At 30.7% G+C, this 25794-nt stretch overlaps 2 protein-coding genes across 14 annotated transcripts in view; one reads left to right on the forward strand and one right to left on the reverse strand.

Moving 5' to 3' along the window:
- Positions 1 to 261: 261 nt before the first annotated feature.
- On the reverse strand, positions 262 to 20097 carry Septin4 (septin 4). Of its 11 annotated transcripts, none has more exons than XM_088183774.1 (9): positions 14254 to 14510; positions 12291 to 12520; positions 1891 to 2079; positions 1565 to 1823; positions 1343 to 1493; positions 1105 to 1270; positions 642 to 798; positions 483 to 579; positions 262 to 406 (listed from the first exon to the last, which is right to left on the reverse strand). In XM_088183774.1, the coding sequence occupies exons 2-9, from the start codon at positions 12343 to 12345 to the stop codon at positions 320 to 322; spliced, it is 1161 nt and encodes a 386-aa protein (XP_088039900.1). In that variant the 5' UTR covers positions 12346 to 12520; positions 14254 to 14510; the 3' UTR covers positions 262 to 319. The 11 variants fall into 11 exon arrangements, with proteins under 11 accessions (XP_088039900.1, XP_088039899.1, XP_088039905.1 ...); XM_088183773.1 differs by having other exon boundaries at positions 14168 to 14510; XM_088183779.1 differs by having other exon boundaries at positions 483 to 567; positions 14121 to 14510.
- Positions 1957 to 25794, forward strand: part of LOC148236981 (carboxypeptidase D) — a 56860-nt gene continuing 33022 nt past the window's right edge. For all 3 annotated transcript variants that reach the window (XR_015809228.1, XR_015809225.1, XM_088183767.1), the window contains exon 1: positions 1957 to 2096. Coding sequence is in view for 1 of the 3 variants with exons in the window: in XM_088183767.1 (XP_088039893.1) it covers positions 2088 to 2096 (9 nt within the window). In the remaining 2 variants the exon portion in view is untranslated. The remainder of the gene's footprint in view (positions 2097 to 25794) is intronic.

Raw genomic sequence — 25794 nt, forward strand, 5'->3', positions numbered from 1 at the left:
TTATGTAATATAATTACATAATAAAATCTAAGTATATACAAATGAAATATATAATAAATATGTAGCTAATAATGAACATTCATTGTGCAACGAGAAATTTGATTAAATATAATAATATCTACGTATATTGTATAATAAATATCTAAATACTTATCGACATATTAGTAGACAATAATAATTATCTATTTAAAAGAAATGCGCAGACTTTCGTCGTCAATATTAAATACCTAAATATCATCATTAAAGTATAACACAGCTAATAGTTTTAATTCTAAGTTTTGTATTCTTTTATTAATTTAATAATACTAATCACGCAAAATTAAACGTCGATAATACTGTCGTGCTTCTTATCAGATGCTTTGAGCTTTTCTTGCATCTGCTGTAACATATCTTGCATTCGTCGTATCTGAAACGATAAACATATAATTTTGTTTTAACCATTGTATCATTTTATATCAGTTATGTATATAATATGAACATACCTCTTCATCTTTCTGTAATAACAGTCTATCAGTTTCAGTAATATTGGCATCTCCGTTATTACCCATAGAGTCTCGTTTTAGTTTTCTGTAATTATGACTAAAATTTATGTTTGAAATTTAACTATATAAACTCAAGAGTAGTAAGGTAAGTTACTTTACCCTCGTTCACGTAGAGCGTGTTGAGAAATTTGAGAGATACACTGCGCTCTAAAGTTTTCATAATGAACGTCTTGTGTCACGTCTTTTAAGTCTTGCATGTGAGTCGATATTAGCATTGTACGTAACTTGACAAAGTCGCTGTGCCTTGGATTTTCAACTAAAATAAAATTAATTGTAGTTCACTTTATAAAGACAGATTAATTTATAAAATATTTATATTTAGGAATGTAAGTAATGCAGCTACATGCCAAAGCGATTTAATTGATTTATATCCTAAATTATTAATAGAAGTTTTGTTGTATTGATTAAAACAAGCAATTTGAGTTCATTCATATTAGTCTACTATGTAAGATATACTTTCAAGTCATCAGCAAATGAAAGGAATTTATAACTGAAAGGGGCTTTAGTCAAATCATCACTGAAATAAAGGATTAGAATATATATATATACAATAATGTAATACCGTCTACAACACCCCAAGGATATTGCCTTCCTCGTACACGTTTCCCTGCAACTTCTAACATAGTATTACTTCCAACGACAGCAAATGGCACACAAGCTTTGAGTTCACGATCTTGTTGCTTGAATTCTTCATCTTCATCACTATCGCACTCAGGAAACTGATAAATCTGTAAAATATACATTATTTTAGAATCAACGTATAATTCATAAATTAAAATTGAATCTTATATAATAAGCACCTGAATCTGATTGTCTTCAATGTCTTTTAAGATTCGTTGTTTCAGTTTTCTAACTTCAGCCGACGTTAGTGTATCGGCTTTTGCAATCACAACGACAATATTGACTTTTCTGTGCAGTCTTTTCATCAGTTCTAAATCCATTTGTCGTAAACTATGAATTATGTAAACTTATTATTATCATTTTATTGTTGTCATTTGCAGTATTGTAAAAAGATAACTCACCTGTGTCCGTACGGCGGAATGAAATAGAGACAGCAATGAACTCTGTTATCTTGTATGTTTCGTCTGTTCAAACCACTCTCGTCAGTAAAGTATTGTCTAAATTGCTCATCGATATAAGCTGTGCACACTCTCCAAGAGTCTTCACAGTTGATCGCGTCGCCGAATCCAGGAGTGTCGACAACGGTGAGACGTAACTTTACCCCTCGTTCTTCTATATCCATAGTCTTTTTCTCGATTGATGTGGTCTTTTCGATTCTATCTATTGATTGGTAATAATAACGATATAGATGTTTATAATTAATTGATTTATGTATTCAGAAAGTTACCTTGGATTTCTGGGATCTTTCGGTTCTTGTACAGATCGCCGAGGAAGAGGCTGTTTATGAGTGTTGATTTGCCAAGACCCGATTCGCCTACAACCATCAGAGTGAAGTCAAATCCTCTCTTAACCGACTTTCTGTGCATCTGCTCGGGCAAGGTGGCAAACCCGATGTAGTCCCGCTCTCTGTCCTTATCTGAAAAAATGATAAAGGTAAGATACTTAGTTTATATATTAAATAATTAATTATATTTATGAGATTGTATGATAATTATATATTAACACTATATTAACACTACGGTCCATTGATTCAATTTTTATATGCATTTTACACACATTTCATTGTCAGCAAAGTATACATTTCTTATCAGCGGGCAGTAAAATTAAAATAACTAGTTTTTGTGCAAGATTTTTATTTTTGTATGTTTGGTACACCATAGATCAAATACTCTAATTGAAGTTAAAATTATGATTGAATTTATTCTCTTTTCTAATTTTGAGGTTGAATACCGTAGGGCTATATTAACACTACGGTCCATTGATTCAATTTTTATATGCATTTTACACACATTTCATTGTCAGCAAAGTATACATTTCTTATCAGCGGGCAGTAAAATTAAAATAACTAGTTTTTGTGCAAGATTTTTATTTTTGTATGTTTGGTACACCATAGATCAAATACTCTAATTGAAGTTAAAATTATGATTGAATTTATTCTCTCTTCTTAAAATATAAATTAACACATATCAGATAGATCAATATAAATATGAATAAAACACAAAAAGAACTAGCTTAGTATATACAAATTCTTGTAATATTTCCTTACTACTTGAATGATTCATATTGGATTGGATTAAATATCAGAATAAGTGTATTGAATTGTTACTTAATATAATTTAATCACAGATCAATTGTTGATAGCTTGAAGTTACATACATATTTTAAAAATGGTTCTTAGCTTTGCTAAATTATTTAATTTAAAAATTCCTATTTATATGTAATAAAATAAAACAGAACTGAGATTTATAGAGATATCTATTGTATATATAGTATATTTATATATTTATTCTAGTAAAATAAGCATCAGTAACGATTGCTCGGTCAAAAATTTTTTTTTTTTTTAATAAATTAAAAAATTAAGCTTATAAGAGATTAAATTTTGTATATTTTGTAGATAAAATATAGCATAAAAATATAGTATCATTGTTATAATAAATTGTATCGACATTTTTATACAAAAATGCTAATAATACTGAGCACAGCAATGAGAAAATTTAAGATTTTTATTTTGGGTTGTGATTAAAAAAATAGTATAAAAGTTGTTAGAGCTATTGTAAACGATATTTCGTTAAGTTCAAAATCTAGAATAGATTAAAAAAGTCTTAATTTTGAGTAAAATGATTATTGATCATTAAATTTGTATTCTATTTACTATGTTGTGGTAGATATTACATCAAAAACCGGGAACTATTTTAAATTAATTTTTAAATTGTACATTTTTGACATACAAAATTATTGGGACCACCCATAATTGTTGCGCTGAAATTAGTTAAAAGTGTCATAAAACTCTCTCAAAGATATTAAGAATTTTCAAAGTGTCGACGTAAATAACGAAAGAATGTGTGTCAGTAATGTGCTGGACTAAATTCAGAACCATTTGGTTCGAACCCCAAAGTAGACTGAAATATTATTTATAAAAATGCGCTATTATTAAAAACTGGCTACAGCTGCAGAGTGATATTCATTGATTTCCAACTATAATAATAGTTTATTATTGATAAAATAGATAGATATAATCACCGATTATGAGACTTTAATATGTATTTGTACAGTATTGATAGATTTACCAAGTTAAAACTGTTATACTCCCTTGTAATGTATTGGGCTCACACCTGTCAAAAAGCAAAAGATTAAATATTAATTTGAAAAAGAATCAACGACTAGAAAGGACTTGAAACTCTTTTCTTTCATAGATGATATAAAAGTCAAAACTCAGATCACTTCGCTTCCCACTTGGAATATACGAGAGAGACAATCCGAACTCGCATTCAAGAAGAGATTAGGTCGAATCGACCCAGACGACAAAGTCCAGAAAGCCGTTGTTTTTGCTTTGACTGGCTAATCTGGTCCAGCCAAACACTCGGCACCCTGAATCTCGAAGAATTGAATCCGATCTTGGGGAACAAACTAGAAGACTACTTAGGACGTAGCACATCTTTAGGACGTATTAACATATTTATATTACTTTTCATGTCATGATACGACTAACATTATGAGTTAGTTTAACTCTTAAGTGCTTCTTTAAAATACTCTACTTTTTTAACGATTATTTTGTATATATAATTTAATAACGCTACAATTATATTATCTAAATTTAGATCTTCCACCTGACTCAATAAATAATTGAGCCCTTTAAAAATTCACTCCCCGGGCAGCTAACCGTTGTTAGCCACATAAATCTTTAATGAATGATTTACTGAATCGAGGGTATCAAACCGATGGAGATTTGGGTTACGGTGCGTTTGTTAATTCATATCATTATCTAAACCTAAATTTAATCAGTGGGTTCAAGGCTAGGCGTTTAATGTCACTATCATAATGTAAAACGGTAAATTATGCTCATAGTTGTTTACAAATCGATACTGAAACGTCGCGTCATTAGTGAGAGGAAGTTGTCGACCGGAGCAGGAAAACGACCTCTCGGCAATTTCCCGTTCAATTTCAAGGGTGTGCTATACTTGTCAAGCGGCTAATGACTTTCGGACATGTTTCACGGCAGTGTTTCGTTAAAAATTGACACGTGAAGCTAAAAATGAAAGTGTAATGAATGACAAGAAACGGAACGGAATTAATTTCATCGACAATATTTGCCCATCAATCAAACGCCGTGTTCAACGAAAGTGGTGTCAATTGAAAGAGTTAATCAAGCGATTAGTATTGATAAAATGTTTACGCCTTGTATTTGTGATTTATTACAATTGAGTAACAATTGGATGTTGGCACTGGTGGTACCACTGATTCTAATAATTATTATTTATTTAATTGTTTAAGCCAATTTAAATACTCGCAGAAACAATACTTACATATGTCCTCACAAAACAAATATCGTTGTCGCTTTCACCAAAATACGATACAGAAGGCAGAGTTAAACAATATTGTAATTGCTTTTAAATTATCGTTCTTTCCTATTCATTCAAGCTCGTCCAAGGACCAGTATTAACACGTTAACTGCCAACCAAAATTTTAAAAAATACTGTCCAGGCCAAAACGAATTTTGACTGGATATTGCATATATAATAATAAATGATATAAATAATTAGTTAGTGGTTGAAAAATGCAAGCGTAACGTGTTATTGGGGGTGTCCGCCACCCATGGCCACCATGGCTCTGTAGAATAAGTGTCCGCCATTAGTGGCCACCATGGCGCCCTCGAATATTTACCAGTGTTTTACTACTGCACGATAAAACTATATTAGGCCTTTCATCAATCTATCAACAGTCGCTGACTATGGTGCCTGAACCTTTTAAGTGGATTATGAATACAACAGGTATCCTAAAGTATGGTGAGAAGACATATACCTGCTGTCGCGCAAACAAATTAGAATAATCATGGATGATTGATCCCCCAGCCAGAAAACATACTCTTATCTAACTTAAATCAATTTATCAGGTATTAGAGGAAAAACTCAAACACCTTCAAGTTGACTACATGCCTGGACTGATACCGATAAAGACGAAATTAAGAGATTTTTAGGTCTCATTATGTTTATGGGACTAGTAAAACTACCCAACATTCAACTATATTGGAGTCAAGAAATTCCATTCCGGCAAACATTTCCGCCAAGCGTGATGAGCAGAAATCGCTTTGAGATCTTGCTTCATTTCACAGACAACAACACTTCTGATTCAGAAAACCGGCTGTGGAAAATATCCAATCTGGTCAACGAGTTGAACAATAATTTAAAAAAATACTATTACCCTCATGAAACTGTTTGCATCGACGAAAGTTTTGTTCCTTTTCGTGGACGAATAGGTTTCAGGCAATATATGAAGCATAAAAGGAACAAATATGGAATCAAGATATTCAAATTATGTACGTCTTCGGGATATACATACAGCCTGAAAATATATACAGGCAAACAGTTGAATGTTGTTGGTTCTGTACCTACAAATGTAGTGATGGAACTGTGTCAACCGTTATTTAAAAAAGGTCATACTATATGCACAGACAACTGGTATACTAGTATTGATGTAGCTAATAAATTAATAACAGAAGACTCACACTTATTGGGAACTCTACGATCCAATCGAAGAAGTATCCCAAACGATGTCGCAAATGCGCAACTGAAAAAAGGAGAAATTGCTGCTAAACAAAATAAAAGAGGAATTAATATAGTAAAATGGAAAGATACCAGAGGTGTCATGCTTCTTTCCACCAAACACACACATGAATACTGTGACGTAAAATCTAGAAGAGGAATAATAAAACAAAAGCCAAAAATGGTAGAAGAATATAATAGAGGGAAATCGTCAGTAGACTTATCGGATCAAATGGCTGCATATTGTACCCCTTTACGAAAAACGGTTAAATGGTACCGGTAAAAATTGCAATCGAACTACTATTGAATACAGCTGTTGTAAATTCAAGATTGCTGTATATGGAGGTGACGAAAAATAAAATATCAATTGTCGAATTTAGACAGCAATTATTATTACATTTAACATGTAAAAATGATAATCAGGTATCTAAATCCCACCAAGTACCACCAGGAAGTACACGACACGAAATGCTACAAAAAGATGGCCCAGCAGCTAAAGTTCGTCGTTTTTGCGCTAGATGCTATAAACTAAATGTGACAATTAATGGACGAAAATATGCAAAAAATCGTACAAAACGGGTAACTACCTATTGTGGGAGATGCGAAAGCAATCCGCATTATTGCATACCCGTTTCAATGTCGACCATAAAAAAATGAAGAAAAATAATAATTCTATGTATGTACAATATGTAATTTATAAAATGTTATTCATTCAATTTTTATTGTGTTTATATGTTTTTTTTCTTATCTTTTTATTTTGAAATTGTATTATTACTATATGTATAATTTCAGTTACCAAAAGTTACCTTTCATAATTTGAAAATAAATATTTTTAGCCAATGATGATTTTTTTCAAACCTATATGCTTCAAAATATTATACAGTATTATTTGTTATATATATATACATAAATATTCCAATGAGTTCGATTAAAATAATAAAGTTTTAAATTTTCGTGTTTGGATATGTTCGGTGGAGGCCATGGTGGCCATATTGAAAAAAAAAGTAGCATCAATGTGGATGTTCTGTCTTGCTAATGTTTGGAAGAGGCCATGGTGGCCATACATGCATAAAAATCTAAGCGGGGAAGTGTGCGGCGGCTTCCCGGGAACATTTTACTTTTCAGTTTTTGCCGGCCATAGGTGGCCACCATGGCCCTGCGCGAACCTTAGGTGCCGGCCATAATGGCCACCATGGCAGTTAACGTGTTAAAGACTAACGAGAACACTTGGTCATATAACCACTTATGACTGATAAAAACTTACAACACACTCAGATACGTCAAGACTAGATTTGCTATTCAAATATCTATAAAGTATTCATTCATATTTGTGATGTAATATTTTTAAAATTTGCTTTTATAAAAACATCAAACACTGTCTTTGTGTATTTTAACAACTCAGGTAGTCATTTTTTCATAATGTGAAAGGAATAAAAAATATTTTAACCCGTTAATTGAAAATCTTTAATAATAAATTACGAAATATTTTATTAACTAAATAAAATAAAATAATATTATATTGTCCACATTTTTTGTCTTTTTATCTTGTGGGGGACCACACAGATGACCTCGTTTGTGGTGGATCTTATTCTTGAAACTCGCGTTAATTACTCTGATCAAAATTGATTATTTATCAATTAGGATAAACTAGACAATAGTGCGGTCACACAAAGGCTCTCGTTACGACTAGAATTAAAAGGTTTTCCCATAAATAACACGCAAAGATTCTTTGATTGAATCGGAGGAGCAGAGAGGGGTCAACTTTCGCTATACTGTCGCTGCCACATCAATTAGAACTCTACGGACATCATCCTTGCGCCAGCTTCTCCACCACCACTCGGAGAATAACGATCTCGCCCATCATAGTCTGTCACAATATGTAATATAATCTAATAAAATTCTCACTAGTTTCAGACTCTTTCAATTACATTCTTCATGGGTAATATATCTAAAGTATATGTCGTTTTTTTAAAAGAGCTTACACAATTATTAGATAAAACAAACTGAATATATTTTCCATCAAAACGACTCTTTGCATCACGTACAAAAAGTCACTATCAGAAAAAAAGTATTAAATCCTACGTAGCGGAAACGTTGCATAACCAGCATAAAATGGGAAAAACGGTCAACATGATGTTTTTCTTTCGTATTGATCCTACGATCCACATTTCAAGGTAAACACCTAAAAAAAGCGAATGACGTAGGTATTATTAAAAATTATATTAATATTGTGTTCCTAGAGCGCAAATATATTATTACTAATAATTGAGATATCACAATCAAGTAATATTGAAACTATGCTTAAGTTTCGTTTAGTTAAGATTTAATGGTCTAAAACTCACATATATCTGTATTTATTGTTCTCTTTATATCCGACATAAAAAAGCCAAAATATTCTGGGAGCTGAAGTTACTGAGCTGTTGTGTTTACATCAAAATCCAGATTTATTTTTGCACGATGTCGATACAAATTTACGATTCGATTTGAGTATTTGGAAATACGCTGTGCTTAAAATGAACGTTTATTTTATAGTTCATAAGGTGTTTTACGTTCACGGTCGTTTCATCTTAGTGATGATGATCGTGATAGTATTATTATTACGGTCCATCAACAGCGAGTACATCACTGGCGGTGGGTGTTGGACGGCGTTTCAAATTTAATCACGTACCATAGCCAGTTTAGAGTTACTTTAACAGTTTCCATCGCGTCGGTGTAGCAATTGAAAACAAGGGATAAAAAACAACGTAAACACGAAAAAGGTAGAGAAACGACTACGATAACGGCGACCATAATAGCCTATTCGCGCATCAACTTGTGTTAATTTGAATGTCCATTTTTGATTAAGAAAATTATCGTAGTTACATCGTTTTAAAAGTTGTTTACTACCTTATTTGGTTTTGCAATCATGAGTCACATTCCTCTCTTTCCTCAATAAGCTAAATATTGATTGAAAGAACCTAAAAATATACAGGATGGGACAATAACTGAAACACAAAGACCATGGACAGCGAAGAATTTACGCAGATTGGGTGTTAGATCAGCAGGAAATATCTGCTGATTTTTCAAAGAAAATCTTATTCTCCAATGAGGCACATTTCCACATCTCTGGGTATGTTAATAAGCAAAATTAAAGCATAAGGGGTGAGGAAAATCGTCATGTGATTTACGGGAGACCATTATATGCACAAAAATGTCTGTTTTGTGCGCATTGTGGTCAGGCAGCGTCAGTGAGCCTTACTTTTTAAAAAGTGATGAAGGTCGAACTGTAATGGTGAGCGCTATAAGCGCATGATAACCGATTATTTTTGGCACGAAATCGAAGATATTGATGTGGAAGACACGTGGTTCCACGAAGACGGCACAACTACACATCGGGTGCAATGTTGGATCTTTTGCGTGAAAAGTTTCCAGGTCGCATTATTTCACGTTTTGGTGACGTCAACTTGCTGCCAAGATCATGCGATTTAACGCTGTTGAATTTTTTTGTGGGGTTACGCTAAGAGTTATGTATACGCCGATAAACCCAAAACACTTGAGCACCTAAAAACCAACATCCGTCAAGTTAAACGGAACGAAAAAGTCATAGAAAGGATCGTCTGCTGCAGAAGGTTCAAAGACGACCATTTAATTGGTATTATTTTTCATAATTAATGAAATACATCAAATGTTCGATTAATAAAAAAAAATCCGAAGATATTCTTAAATTTGTTTTTTTTAAAAGTTCGGAAACTGAAATTGGATCAACCTTTATAAAGTTGTAGCTTAAGTATACTTGTTAAAAAATTGTCATGATAAAATATTTTCTCACGAGTCAGACCGATCGACGCATTAAATAATAAAATGACAATAATGCCATCATGATTTTATTTGTTGAATCTATCGAGAATTCTCGATCACAATATCTAATAACCTCTTCTTTTATGTTTTATTTTTAGGTTTGAAATTCATCTGTGTCCATTAGCTTTTATTTTATAAATGCATCGTGTTAGATGCATATGTTTATAGTATAGCTTTGACACGAGAGAGTGGCAATTGGCCAAAGGTTATTTCGAAACGATATAAAGGGAAAGCATTGACTGAGTTTATTTATCGTATAACGGATCGTTGAAATTTGGATGGAAGTCGACGTATTTATGTATGCTAAAAAAATGTGTGTAAACAACAGCGTTTACACGTGTAACGTTATACCATAAAAGTTGAAAAAAAACGTAGTGTTTCAAGAAAACGCACTTCCGTTGAGACATAGGAAATATTTTTTTACAATAAGTTTAAGATTTATTGATACACGTATTTAAAAAAAATACTAATTCAAGTGTATTATTTTCTTATATTTTTCACAAATGCGGGTATATTAAAAAAATATTTTATTACAAAAACACAAATATTAATACATAAAGTATATTTGTATCCCAAAATATATATTAACATTTAATTTAATTTTTCAAAAGAGGGGGAATTGTTTAAAAATACATAATACGTAAAACAAAACGTTTCTCGCGTAAAATACGACACTCTTCAATTGCATAACGCGGCGAGTCGCTAACTATTCGAATTAAATTAGTGGATGGGATGTGATAATTATTGTTGTAGTCATGGTTATTCACGCGCGGCTTACGACCAAAAGCGGCCATTCTTGCGTCAAAATGCATCGTTCCGGAAGTTGACGTTTTTGAACCTAAGCGGAAAATCGGCGACCATTGACGCATACGAAATTAAATTTTATTGTTCAATAAATTTTGGCTCAAACTCCAATTATGAAAAATATATGTAGAAACTACTTCCGAAGCGGCGACTATGAAAGATTCACCAGTGTTATCCATTTCATTATTTAAAATAAATGTTAGGGTTGCCATATAAATATTTGAAATACGTTTTTTATCTTGCAATATTATTTAAATACTTTGATTGAAAAATAGGGAACATCATTATTTTTATTATAAGAATCGACGGTTCTTAAGAGTTGCCATATAATTAATTTTGGGCTTGTGGGTGGTAAAAATCATTGTTTCTTAAAGTGCGCTTAAGAAAATTATGTATAGGATGTAATTGTCTTTCTATTCAAAATGTACTTGCAATTATTAAAAACTTTTATATTAACCAGATTATTTAAGTCTGTCAGTGGCTGTTTTACGTTATGCGCTGATGAATTTGCGCTTCGCACTCATAGTTTCTATAGTGCTTCGTTGTAATATGATTTTGCTATCAGTTCAGGGCCAATAAAGAGGTGTACTTAGCACGAGTAGCTACACACTCTTTTTTAGAGGTATTCGTGCACTTTTTAAGCGACGAATAATTAGTACTAAACGACATACCTTATTTAATATGGCGCTTTATAAAGAATTATAATTTTTATATCATGCTTGCCACTATCAAAAACAAAAATGAAAGCATTGATAATTAATAGCATTAAATTAGTACATAATCATGAATTAGGTCAGATTACGAATGTGCAATGATGTTTTTATAAAGTTTTACGAATCACGTGTTAGTCCGTAACCCATATTCGGAATCGCGATTACATATCTGCACGTTTATGGTACTTATTCGTGATTGTTTCATACTTATATACGGCCCTTTGATTACTCTAAAACACGCACCCTTGCCATTATGTAACGCAATAATTATGTTGCATGATATATTACGATCGTTCTCTTTAATTTTGTTTATTTTAATAATAATTAAAACTTTCAGTTTCAACTCTAATTATTACGCTTTCGGTACCGAGTCTCGTTATACCCGAGCAACTGACTTTATTTTGGTCTGTCGATAAATACACACACGAGAATCGGGTTTCATTTCGGGAAATAGGATACCTTTAAATACCAAACGGACCAAGAAGATAATAAATGTTTTTTTTATTTACGTTACGTGTGAGTGGACGTGTAATTAGACCTCATTAGAGCACTACAAATAAACATTATAAATATTTTAAAATGTTAGGTCTTGAAACGTAAATAAGATCAAATGTACATATATCGAATCGCGATGCACACAGTGATATATAAATAATGTATGTTATTCCATTGCGGCATTGATAATTTTAAAATTCGCGATAACAACTGTATAAACATACACTTCGCCAAATTACCTGATATGCTTTCGAAGCATTTTCTTGTCACGCAATATCCGCTGTTTGAAGTCATTTTTTGTGTAGTTACCACACCTGAAGATCGATTGCGGTTCCCAAACTATTACGATTTGTGTCCAATTTAGATCGCAGGCTTAACCTTTAAGTTCTTTGGTGTTAAGCGATAAAATAAAAGGCACAATCCCACGATACAATTTAGATGAACGTGATGGTGTTAAAAATCACTTTGGCTGTGAGAAATATTCGCTATAAATTATTTTTTCTATTCTATTGTGGTGTCAGATATGCATCAGTGTCATAAATCGTTTTCATGTATACATTTTTAATAAAATTTAATTGTTTTCATGACTGTAGATTTTTTTATTGTTAATTAAAACATATATGAATAGCTTATAAAGCCATAAATTAATGCAACGTTAATGACTAATATAGAATGGCAATTAATTGTATATGATTAGAAATATAATTGAACGTGGTTTTGTATATAATACATCTATACAAAATTTGCCACAATTTGCCACAAAATATTGCCCACATAATTAAATTTTCTAATTTAAAAGTCATACTTAAATATAGAACAAAAAATGTAGCTAATATAGATTTAAACTTTGCATTATAATTTATCATAATAAAGTTAAATTACAATTTAAATATTTTTTATAAAACAAATGCATTTGAAAACTTGTGTTATTATTTTCTTTATAATTTCAAGTTAGTGTACCTTTTTACCCAATTTATACTCTACAATATAGCGCACAGCTACACAATACTTAAAATATATAATTTTAACAAATAAATTTTATAACTAAATTTAAAACAATCAAAAAGTATAAAAAAATATAACTTAAAAAATTAAAGGTCCGGGATTCTTACGCTCACTAGCTGCGGTACCTCTTGATAGTGAGAGACCGACAGCTGGTATATTTTAGTTTTTCATAGTAAATTCGTCGAAAATTTATTTACACAAAATCGACTATATTTTAATCATTACTTCGATTTATTTTGTCTTTGTTTCAGAATAAAACAATATTGTAAAATTGTTATTTTTATCAGTTTTGATATTTATTTTTAATTTATAAATTAAATTTTCCAATTTTATCTTTAAAAGTACATTATGCAACGTATGGTAGCATAGTGTGCTGCAGAGAAATAATGTAAAAATTTTGGGCCTCCCATTTTTTTTCACTCTAAAAAAATCTAAGCGTCTTAGAGAAAATGTAATAAAATAACTGGTTTCCCAATATTAATATGATTTGTAAAAAAATATTTAGCAAATAATTATTTTAACTTTAATAAATCATATTTTAAATATAGAGCAAAAAATATAATTAAAAATGATTGAAGTATAAATTTTGTATCATATTTTATCATAATAAATAACAAAAAAATGAAATGATTTTTGAATATTTTTTATATTGAATATTTCAAGCAAATGCTTATAAAGAACAGTAAAATTTTCTAATAAAAATTCGACTAGATTTTGTATTAAAAAAGTTTGAGCTATCTCGTTTTTGTGGCAAAATAAAACTCTAAGTTATTGTAGAGTAGGTATTTTTAATGCAATTTAAATTAAAAAATTCCATTTGTTTTTTTTAAATTTTCTATGTTTTTTCCAAAATTCTAGTGTTTTCATATTTAGATGATGCATAAATACTACTAACGTTACTGATTCGAATATCATAATAAGAATACTTAATTTCTTTAACGGCTCTTTTTAATGGGCCGTTAAAAGAGCTAACCAATTAATTTAATATGCACATAAAACAGTCATGTGGATATTAGTGCAGTATTTTCAGTGTCAAAATACTAAAATACCACATGTATACAGACATATTATATTTGACATCATGAACTCGATTTCATCAAGGTACACACACTTTATAGGGGACACTACAAAACAATGTCCGCCAATTTCATGACCATGACATGTACAATAATGCGATGACACAATGACTTGAATAACCACAAAGAAAGCCGCCAACTATACGACACGATTTTCACTATGTTTTGTATTTTTCGCTACGAGCAGAAATTTTCACGATCGATTTTCACTAAGCCGCAAAAAATGTTTACACGATCGGTCGAATATGTTCACGTGCGTGTTGTGGAAGAGTTCGTGTCTAAATTTGTATTCGTTAAAAACCGATATCAACATTGCGTACGGTATACCCTCGAAAGACCAGCTCCACACGTGGAGCTGGCCGGGCGAATACTGACTTCTCGCCGTGGATGAATGAAGGTTGATTTGTCTGTTATCTAATCACGGCGGTGCTCAAACTTTACAACTATTATACAAAAACGATACATAGTCTACTTTGTATCTTTGCTCTTGAGACATTTTATGCTAGAAACGTCAACATAACTGAGCACAATGATAAGGTATATATGAAACAGTGCATTCATGAAAAAATGTGCAAATCGATTTCGCAAATATGCTTTACTTCCACAAATATTGATTTAGGCATTTCAAAGATGATTCATGCAACGTCAGTGATCCGTTATGTTGAAGCGTGTAAATTGGAATTTGATGAATTCCAAGTTTTGTTGGACGAAAATTCGAAGAAAATGCAAACGGAACTTACAAGTTATGTGAAAAAAGCCTTCAAGAATATTTATTGCGTTGCCAACAAGTTGATTAATGGAGTATTACTATAAAATTTAAATAAATTACACATTGCTAAGTCTACCCTTTATCTCATATAAAGCCTAATAATATTGTTTTATAAGTTAGTTTTTATTTTTAAAACCATCCATGAACATAAAAACTCCTTATCCCATTTTCTTATTAAAAAATATCGGTTAGGCAATGTTGAACGGTCGCTCAAATAAAGGGCCACATTTACCAAGCTTTTAATAAAAGGGATGATTGTTGAAGGTGATGTTAGATCATAATGCGATTGGTTCCCAATTGTTCTCGAAGGACTATTATAGATATGTGACACTCGATAACATCACTAATTATTATCAAGTAATGACGAACACGACACTTACTCCCAGACACAAACCACCCGACGGATATTAATAATTAATCACCAATTTAATCATCGACGACCACAGCGAAGACTCTCAAACCGGTGAATATTTGACAGACTTTCAAGAGTTGCGAAGTCGACTCAATCGCCCGATACTGACAACTACATTTTCTGTGAATTACGTGTTTTGTATAATAAACTAAATGTCCGGAAAATGCAAACAAATATATCGAAAATTTCGTTTACATTCAACCATATGCATTTCTTTAAAAACCGAAAAGATATGACTAAACATTTATGTACGTACATTACGCACGTAGAAAAATTATTGTGATTATTCTGTTATTAAAAAATATTTATAAACATTGTGCTGAACCATAAGTCTATTATAATTTTTGAAAAAATATTCTTTTTTTTGTAACAAAACAATAATAATATATAATATAAAACTAAGATTTATCGCCAAAAATTTAATTTATTTATAGCGGCTCGCGTTTTATGACGGTATTTGTGTTACTGATTTTGTGCTCTGGAGGCGGTGCTTTTATATCTGTCTTGCGTTTTCTGTTTCGATAATTTCCGCCTCTTTTTCTGCGTTTATTAGTGTTAAATAGTAAAATACATTTTGACATTTTAACATCAGGATGAAATACATTTTGGCAATGAAGCTTAGCACAAAAATATTATTTTAAAACCCCACGTCATAACGTTTATATTTGTCACATTCAATTTTGATGTATGGCTGGAATTTATGTATTTTTTTTGCCATAAGGTATTTTCTAGCACGAGTGCCCTTTATAAGTTACGGCCGACATTTAGGACTTCCCTCGGGCTTTCCAGGACAAGAATATGAAATATGTAATATCTTAATAAAAAAACAAGAACGACCCGCATTTTGAAGAACTGCCGTTTCTGCAGAAACAAAAAAAAAAAACGGCCACACAAAGTCACACACGTATGACACACTTTGGGTCGTGCGCCCATTATATTCGATTATCAAATTTGAATTCTTTCATATTGCGCGAATTGAGGTTCCGGGGTCAGTCTGAATTTGAAACAATAAAAAAGCACACGCAGGTATACCAACGTAACGATTAAACGACTCGAGCCCCTTTAAGAGATGACCTATTTACGATTTATAAAAAAATCTACATATTTTATTTTCAATGATATTAATAAAATTTCATACAGGAGTATTCCATATATTTATTACAAACATCGAAAGTGATTCAAATTTTGAGTAGCATCTAATGATTTTTTCCCTTTTTACCGTTCGATATAATTGATCAATTACGTGTCACAATCCCGGCGTAACTATGCGTCAGATTCGAGCCGCTACGAATGAGTTACACGGAAATAGAAGCCCTAGAAAATCAATTTTTGTCGGACGATGATTGGGTTACGTAATTACTAACTAAGAAAAAAATCATAACCGGTTTGTACGCAGTAGGAGCACTAATTTGAAAATTCGATACAAATAAACAATGTTTGATTAGTGTAATGTACCTACGAAATTTGTGTAAGAACACTATTTTTGTGTTATGTACGAACATGTTTATTATTTAGTGTTACGCAGGCGTAACTTAAATAATATCACATATCAAAAACAATGGCAGTTTTTGAACAATACGAAGTTTGTAACGCGCTACAAGCATTCGTAATTTGATCAGTGTTGCCATTCTGATACGCAATGTTTGCATTAAATGGTATATTTTATTATACGTCTTATTCTGCATATTTAATATATTTAAAAAATATGTGAAGAAAATATTGGTAAAACACAATTACTCAAGAATGCATTCAAATGATGATGAGTAAAAAGTTGCGAATTGAGAGTCGATGTCTGTGACGTTTTATTGACTTTGAAAAGGCATTCGATATAGTGTGATCTAGATATGGGAGCTACCTATAAGCTAATGAGTATATTAAGCGTGAATTGAACAAAGGCATGTTTTAATACAATGTTTTAGAATATTGAAGATCTTAAACAAACTCATAGGTCTAAACACAATTTTTAAGTGATTGGAGTATGCAATTTTTCATATCCATCTTCAATGCATATAGAGTTATATTTTTTAATTTTATTGCATTACTCTTTTGAGCTTTGAGAAATATGGTTATAAAATGATAAAAAATAGAAATGTTTTTTTTAGAGAGATACTCATAAATGGTCATGCAAAATACCAAGTTTGATATGCCGATGATACGGTCATTCTATCGGACGTAGAAATAATAAGTGTAGCAAAGAATTAAAAGGTTAGTAATTTAAGTGCCTTAACTTCTAAAATAATACTGTTCTTGAGCAAGTACAAACTTACCAACAAATGGAGAACCACTTGAATATGCTTTTTAATAAAATAGATAGCTTATAAAAACATAACTCAAATATATAACAGATAAAAGTACAGTAGCTAATGTTACAATAAAAGTAGTGCTAAATAAAATACACAATACAAGTATAAGAGAGGTGCCTATATATGATTTTATTGAAGGGACAAGCTTAAGAGAACTTCGCAAGGCTTACACCAACCAAAACTTGATAACAAGGAACTAATTCAGTCTTACCAGTTTGCCACTTAAAATTAGCTAGAAAAATGCATTTCATTTAATGAAATACATACTATAAATCTTTATGAAATAGAAATATTAAAAAAATGACCACTGACTGGTTTTAAACCAGAAATTCTCTGATTATCCTTTAAATAAAATTAAAAAAAAAATAGTATTAAATCTAACGCAAAAATATTTTTTAATTATGTCATTTCAGTGAAATCATATCGGAATACATTAACTAGTTGAAATATAATTTATCTGGCAGGTGCAAATAAAATGATATAATTTTAACTTTTCCGTACGTAGTGATGATTTTCTAATGACTATTTATAAAAATATATAAAATTTTCTTGATTTACCTTTCAAGAATTTCATTAAATTTCAGTGCTTTTTAATATTTTTGCTTTGACAAAAAAGGTGTTGGCTCTAGGGGAATTTGGTGGGCGATACAGGAGCAATGGAGGGCGATGGAGAAGCGGGCAAAAAGTTGTGCGAAAACGTTTTATGCATTTAATATTTATAATATAGTAAATATTTTTTGCATAAAATATAATGCATTTTAGGATTTTTAAAAAATGGCCGCCGTAAGTATTTTTAAAGGTACTTTTTGTAAGAAATATTTAATATAAATAGCATTTTTTATTTTATAATTACCACTGTATAAATATTCAAAAATAATTATTTAAATAGTATTTTTTTTATATTATTCAATAATATTGGTGAAAATCTATATATAAATAAATAAATTTTAATTAAAATTTTAGTATTTTTTTTAAACATGATATTTGAAGTTCTTTAATTCCATAAGCTACATATGTAAATATTTTAGTAAAATTTAAAAAATATGTGGGCATTGCTACCTCTACATTTTATTATTACATGAAATAGAGATAGTTTTTCAAAGGTGGTAGATGAAAAATTTAATCGTTAAAAAGTGATAAAGCGATAAGTCAATTAGGTTTGAGAATCTATGCTCTATGACCTCCAACATAATCATTTCCTAAGAATTATTGGCTACATTATAGTACACTTTGAATTCAACAATTTTGCAAAAATACATTATTGAAAAAGCAATACTGTAACTGAAACTTATATTATAATATGATATAAAACAACCTAATAATTTTGGACTATATATAAAATTCCAACATAATTGATTGTTCTTTAGTCAAATTAATATTAAGAAAAACTTCCTAAACAGGCTGTTTCGTAATTTATCAAAGGAACATTAATTTATAAAGACACTGGTTGACGTTCATTGCGTAATTGACAATAAACCCACATAATTCCTTCCATAATATTTTTTATTATTTAATAAAATATTAAATGTTAATATTTTATTAATAATTAAACGAACAAAACAAATTATTATATTTATATTTAATTCAAAGTTAACATCGATTATTTAACTCAAAAGTGCATTATAAATTGTCCGTACAATGTTACACCCATATACGCTCAATATATTTGAAATAAATTCTATTCATTTATTACTATTTTTAAATCATGTTTTGTTGCTATTTGCTGATTAAGCACCATTTGCAATGATTGTTTATAAATGAGTCATTGTATTGTATATAATTTATTGAGAAAATGACTAATGTAATAAAATAGGGATGGGGAGTGGTTATCATACTTTATTGACGTTTTTATCTCTGAAGCGTTTAATCGCGTTCATTACTATACAAAACATATTTTTGCCAGTGTCACGTACTGAAGCATGACGAGATGGGGAGGCAATTTGCGACACGTACACATTTCGCGATGTCGTGCCTTTTTCGTATTAAAATTGATACAACTCACCGATAGACATCTTGCCGTATTCCCTCGCGCCGCGTCCACAGAACACCACACTGGCTATATCATAAATGCAGAGGGGCGACACCGTCGATTGGAAACATTCAATTTTGTCGGCTCACACGAACAAAACATTCAAAAAACTCTGTGCACACAGAGACACGACACACTGATCTCACTGGCGACGATCGGGATGATGATGGGCCTTATCAGCGAGCGGGGCGTGCGTCTAGCTCGGTCCGCCGGTTTGTTATGAGCTCATTATGACAGCGTATCGCCGGTTGTGTGTGCGTATGTTTATTTTCGGGCTTTAAAGTGTAGATACGAAAAGCACTTGGCCTAGTGCGGTCCGGGACGTATGCAGTCTGCGCGGAGCCATTCCTCCCCGAGAGATTGGGGGTGGATCGATATTGGGCGTTCACCCCGGCCCAACTTTGTACGGCCGTGCACACGAACCCTCGCCTATCGTTTCCATACTACACCCCACCCTTAATTTTCTTCATTTTAAAGGGAACAGCCATAATAAAACCACTAGTTGGCATACGCCTTTTTACTATTCTCCATAAATTATTTACTTAAAATGTATTAAAATAAGGGTAGCTGTTTCCCCTTGCTATTACTTTATTGAAATATGAATTTACAATAATAAATCAACTATTTTTTGTAAAAAAATTGTTTATTTATAGAAAAAAAGATAACGAATTTTCGAGGCTCAGCTGCAACAAAAAATGCATATAAAAACACATAATACTAAAATATTTGAAAAAAACATTCGTTCCAATGTAGACGTTAAGACCAATACGTTACAATGAGGTAAGCACAATTAATAAGACTTATATATCTCGATTTCAATTTAATTCTTCATCCGTGAAATAATGAAAATCTATAAAAAACACATTCTGTTAAGATTGATCAATTATATATTCATTACTAATTCTGATCTCTCAGATATAATAATTTTTTTTAAAAAGAGCACCAAGGTTTATATGGGTCTCGGTCCAATGTCTATAAATGTTTTCTAAAAAAATTTAAAATCAAAAATTTTCATAAGGCTGTTTTTTTTTTAAATTAAATTTATACGAATATTTTTAAATATTTTACAATGCCTTCATGTTTATACCTCTGCATAAGAGAGGATGGATCCGTGTCAGTTATTTCAAAATATGCATGATTTCTTGGAATCTTTAATAGAGGTCGCAAGTATTTAAATGCCAAAAAATTGTTCACGATTTTCTCAATTACTCTAATTGCCCTCATCTTTGCTTTGGTAATCTAATAACAACATTATTACTCAGATTAGAATAAACCGTTTCACGTAATATAAAAATATGGGAGTTTCAAGTTCATCAACAGTCCGTTCCTTGTTTTGTATTTTTTTTGTAAAATTATGAATTTTTTTTTCGAAACTTTTTGGGTACTCATTTGTATAAACTAGATTTTATTTTGTTCCTATAATAAATAGAAGCTCACACAAAAAAATCAATTTTCACCGCCTAATTTTGCTTGGCACTAAAAGGGTTAAAATCATAATGTATACAGCAATTTATTTTTTGTCATTACTAAAACATGTATCAAATATGACTATAACATTTTATGTCTATTAATTAAAAATTATGCAGTAATCAGCAATATTATTGTTATCAAAATAATTAATTCAAAAATATTAAATGAATTTGGTTGTGCAATACCATCTTAATGTTATAAACTTTAAAATTGAATTTGGCCCAAATCGCGACTACGTAGACCTCTGTCGGCTCTCGCACGAAACTCTTAATCGACTTACTGAATAAAATGGCGAAATATTTATTTTAAATTATTTATAAAATTAATTTAAAAAATATCAAAATTATAAATAGTGCATTTGACGCATACGGGATGTTGCTCGGGGGTGAACCGAATTTATCATCCCCCAGTATTTTGTGAAGAAAACACGCACACCCTCGGGTTACTAACGCATATACACACACTCATAACCTATGTATGTATTTATAAATATACTTTCCCCAAACCGTGTATGTGTGTGAATGTCAATTTAGATACAGTGGGGTTGGGTCTGTTTTGTAGTTTTGTTTAGGAAATGAATGCTTTAATGATTAACTGATATTAAAATGTTAATGTATCGTATATTTATTACGTTGTCTGTTAAATATTAATTGCGTTTATTTGCAGTGTCCGGAATTAATAATGGTCGTTTGAGCTAAATGGTTAAATCAATGTTAATGTGGGCATTGGGTCGCGGGTTCAACCACCGCTGTGAAACTAACCATAATTATTAACCGCGCGGTTAAATTCAATTTGGTATTTTTTTAGAAGTGTACATTATTATGTATATATTTAAAAAATCTAGAGTATATTAATAAGGTATTGCTTTATAAACCAAAGATATTGGTTTCAATTTACAGCACAAAAAATCAGATTTTATCTGAACGCTATGAGTGAAATGATAACTAATTTATCAATGGTTTTAAAGTAGATTTTTAATAGTTTTTTAATAGTAAGATATTTAATTAATTTTAGATATAAGCTAATTATTTTAAATCCAGCATGATAGAGCAGTGGTATACGTATGTTACTAATACCTGAAAGACCTGGGTTCGAATCGCTCTTCAATTTCTATCGTTACTGGGAAATCGGAATTATTAGTGATTATTATATAATTATAATTCCGATCGATCATCTTAGGTTAAATTTCATTAGATTTTCATGGTTCCGCGGGTAAATATCGTGATGAGTAAATAAAATAAAATCGAGCTTATTCGTGTTTTACACTATATTCGTGTTTTACGTTATTTACACTATAAATGTAAGACTTTATTCTATAAAAATAGACTACACGTGCTTCGATGTCATTAAGAATCTAAATCACTCTGTAGAGAGAAGAAATTTATAACAGATTTTAAATAATCTGCATACAGAAGAAAACTTTTAACTTCTGTATTTGTCATTAATAAATAACGCGAAGAGCAGAAGGTATTTGCAAATGTAGATTCATAGCTATTTAATAAATTAATCTACTTTCAGATATAAGAAGAGCGCAATTTATGACCTTGATAAATACATAGATCGTTAGGCGATTCTTCAGAAAAAGTACACAAATATAACATTACACACGAGAAATATCAATGGAATAAATAAAAAAAATATTTATTTAAAAAAAATTAAAAATTTGGTTCACGCTCAAGGATAGTAGAATTTTTATCAAGGCTCTTAGAATATAATTAAGTAAAATTCGCAAGTGGTACAATTTATAATAATACATCTTTATATCTGGGAGTAAATAGCTATATGTTCTTCAGTGTAATTAATAATTATATCGTAAGAAAGAGGGTGAGGTGTCTGAAGGGTCCAGTTACGTAAATTAATTTTAGGGTCATGAAGTGTAACTGAGAAAAGCTATTTATAATACATTTTAAAGATATAGGTAATGATGATTGTATATGCAAATTAAAATAAATAATAAGTGTAAAGTTTTTTTATTACCAAAACAAAAAGTATTTCTACTAATCAATTCATGTTACGACACATTTAATGTAACATGGCGACCAGTTCAACTTTATTGTCAATTTAATGAAATGTTAGATAATATTTTATTCATGAACTTTATTTAGCAATTTATACTCACTGATTTATATTTTGTATTTCCAAGGACATTCGTGTATTTTAAATGGCATTTTTGGCAATATCAGTTTAATTCTTCTTCTTGAATCACAATCATGAGTTATGAAGTTAATTCATTTTTATATTTTTAAAATCTTGTAAAATATACGCAGTAATTTTTTCTGTAATAAAAAAAATATTATTTATTATTTTAAAAGTCAATATCATGATTATTTTAGTTACTATTCAAAGTCACGAAGTACATTGTTGTGAAGAAAAATAGTTCGTGCATTTCCTTTACACTTTCGCGATCGTGTTTCGTGAATCTTCAAAATCATTATACTTTGTGATTTTTTGGATTTAACAATTTCACGGTTTATTATGAAGAAGTTTCTCCATTGGAAACTCGACTCAAATCATCAAAATATATATTAAAGTTTCTTTTCAAGAACATACATGTATTATAATTAAAAAAAAATGTTTTTTTATACCATAAAAGTCATAACAGGAAAAATCTATAGATAACGAAAAACCCTGTTTTATTACTACAAAAACAAGATTTAGGAGGATATATAAGATTCACGGAGCAATAATTTGGGATTTCCGCAAATTTGCACGTCCGCCCAAAAGCACATCGACCGTAAACTTCAGAAAGAATACAACAAAAGAAAGTTTCCACTCGAGTCGTCTTCTTGGTTTATTTTTTTCTTTTGACCCAGCGGGTCACGCTGGTTGGACATTGCGGCTTTTGACACGACTATCACGCGTCAGGTCAACCGCTATAATCCGCCGGAAATCGCGTTCGAGCTCTCAAATCCACTTTAGGTACCATGGAATAGATATTTTAAAGTGGAAAAATTGTTAAGGTCATAAACAACGAGGTTTTGCAAAATTTTCATGGTCGCAAATACCATTATATTATTTTAGGAGAGTAAACCATTGTATTGGTTATTTCGGTCAGCGACGGTCATTTCTAATTCGCTAATGGGACATTGTGGTTATTATGCACCGGGATTTAGGTCTGTAACTCGAGTTGACAGGACGTTGATAATCTGTTCGTCCATAATTTAACTTTTGACCTCAAATAGGAAGAACCGACTCATACGCCGCGTATGGATGAATGATCAACGATTTCATCGAAATCGTTATGAATGACTTACTATTCCACGGAAAACCATAAGGAATAGAATGACAAGACCCATTCATTAATACTAATCTCTTACTGTCTATTATGATAACTGAAACAATAAGTAATTAAATATAATTGAAAATTGTTTTTTGGTGACTGATCTATTCTCATAAAAATATGAATTTTACATCTAAATGAGGCTTCTTTTCAATGCTTTTGTGATTATATAAAGAAAAAATATGTAGATACTTATGTGATATATTGTTAATATCAGTATATATAAAATAACTTACGATATACCTTCGCTTGACATAATGAGATATATAAGGTATCGGTAAAACAAAAATAAAGATGAAATAAAACAGATAAAAATCCAATATCCATAATAAAGAGAAGAGTGTGAAAAATATATTTTGAACTTTTTAGTATTTTATTACAACGCCTTAAAACTGATTGACTGATGATGCATAAACTGTATTGCTACTTTATCTCTTTTGATAGAAAAAAACTGAAAATGACAAAAACAAAATTTTACAGGCAACACAAATATCTTTACAGTTACCACAATATTTTAAGAACTTTGAAGACAAATTGACACATATCTTCTAGATTGCTATAGATTACTACTGATACTAAATATCGATGGCTTAAAGTGTAAAACTGCTAACTCCATATTTTACAACTTGAAAATAATAAAATAAAACAATGTCTCAATTTTCTTGATATAAAATTTTGGTGTTTAATTGTAGATTTTGAAGATAGAAATTTTTTGAGCATTTGTATTTCGATTGCATCGTTTCTTGAACACACCCACGAAATATGTTTAAAAGTGAGCCCACTATCGGCGATTGTTAGCATAGGGATAAAATAACAATAGTCCTTTTTACGCATATCGCGTATCCTTTTCACACAAAAAAGGTAGGTTTTATGGTACTTATAGGTGGTACTAGTGAGGGATAATGTGCTAATAGTTAGTATGTGAAATATTAAAAATTATTAATACAGTTGCTTAGTCCTGTGCTTTTTATTATCAGTGATTTTCAACCGGTGGTCCGTGAAAAAATGTGGTTCGCAAATATTTGAGAGCATTTTAATATGTTATGTTAATAAAATCTTCAATACCCATGCACATGCAAGTAGCTCAACCCTTTGTTTTTAATACCGTCTTGTCATATTTCGAAAAAATATTTCTTGTGTCATTATGTTAAAAACTTTTAAACCCTACATAATGAAAATAAAGAAAAACAAATAGCAAAGCCTTTTAATGTTCTTTAACAGCAATAATAATCAGGAAAAGAGTTGTGACGACAGTGAAAAGTCATAAAAAACAAGGAAAACGAAATACGTTCATACTAAGGAATGTGCGTAAAAAAACATAAAATTCGATAAAAAATATATTATAGTATGGTTTCGTTATAGCGAATTATCTTTATGACCTCTGTGTGTGATATGTTAT

Source organism: Plectrocnemia conspersa, unplaced genomic scaffold (assembly GCF_051122295.1).
Source record: "Plectrocnemia conspersa isolate PC_06_02 unplaced genomic scaffold, ASM5112229v1 ptg000003l, whole genome shotgun sequence".
In the NCBI taxonomy this organism is placed as follows: domain Eukaryota; kingdom Metazoa; phylum Arthropoda; class Insecta; order Trichoptera; family Polycentropodidae; genus Plectrocnemia; species Plectrocnemia conspersa.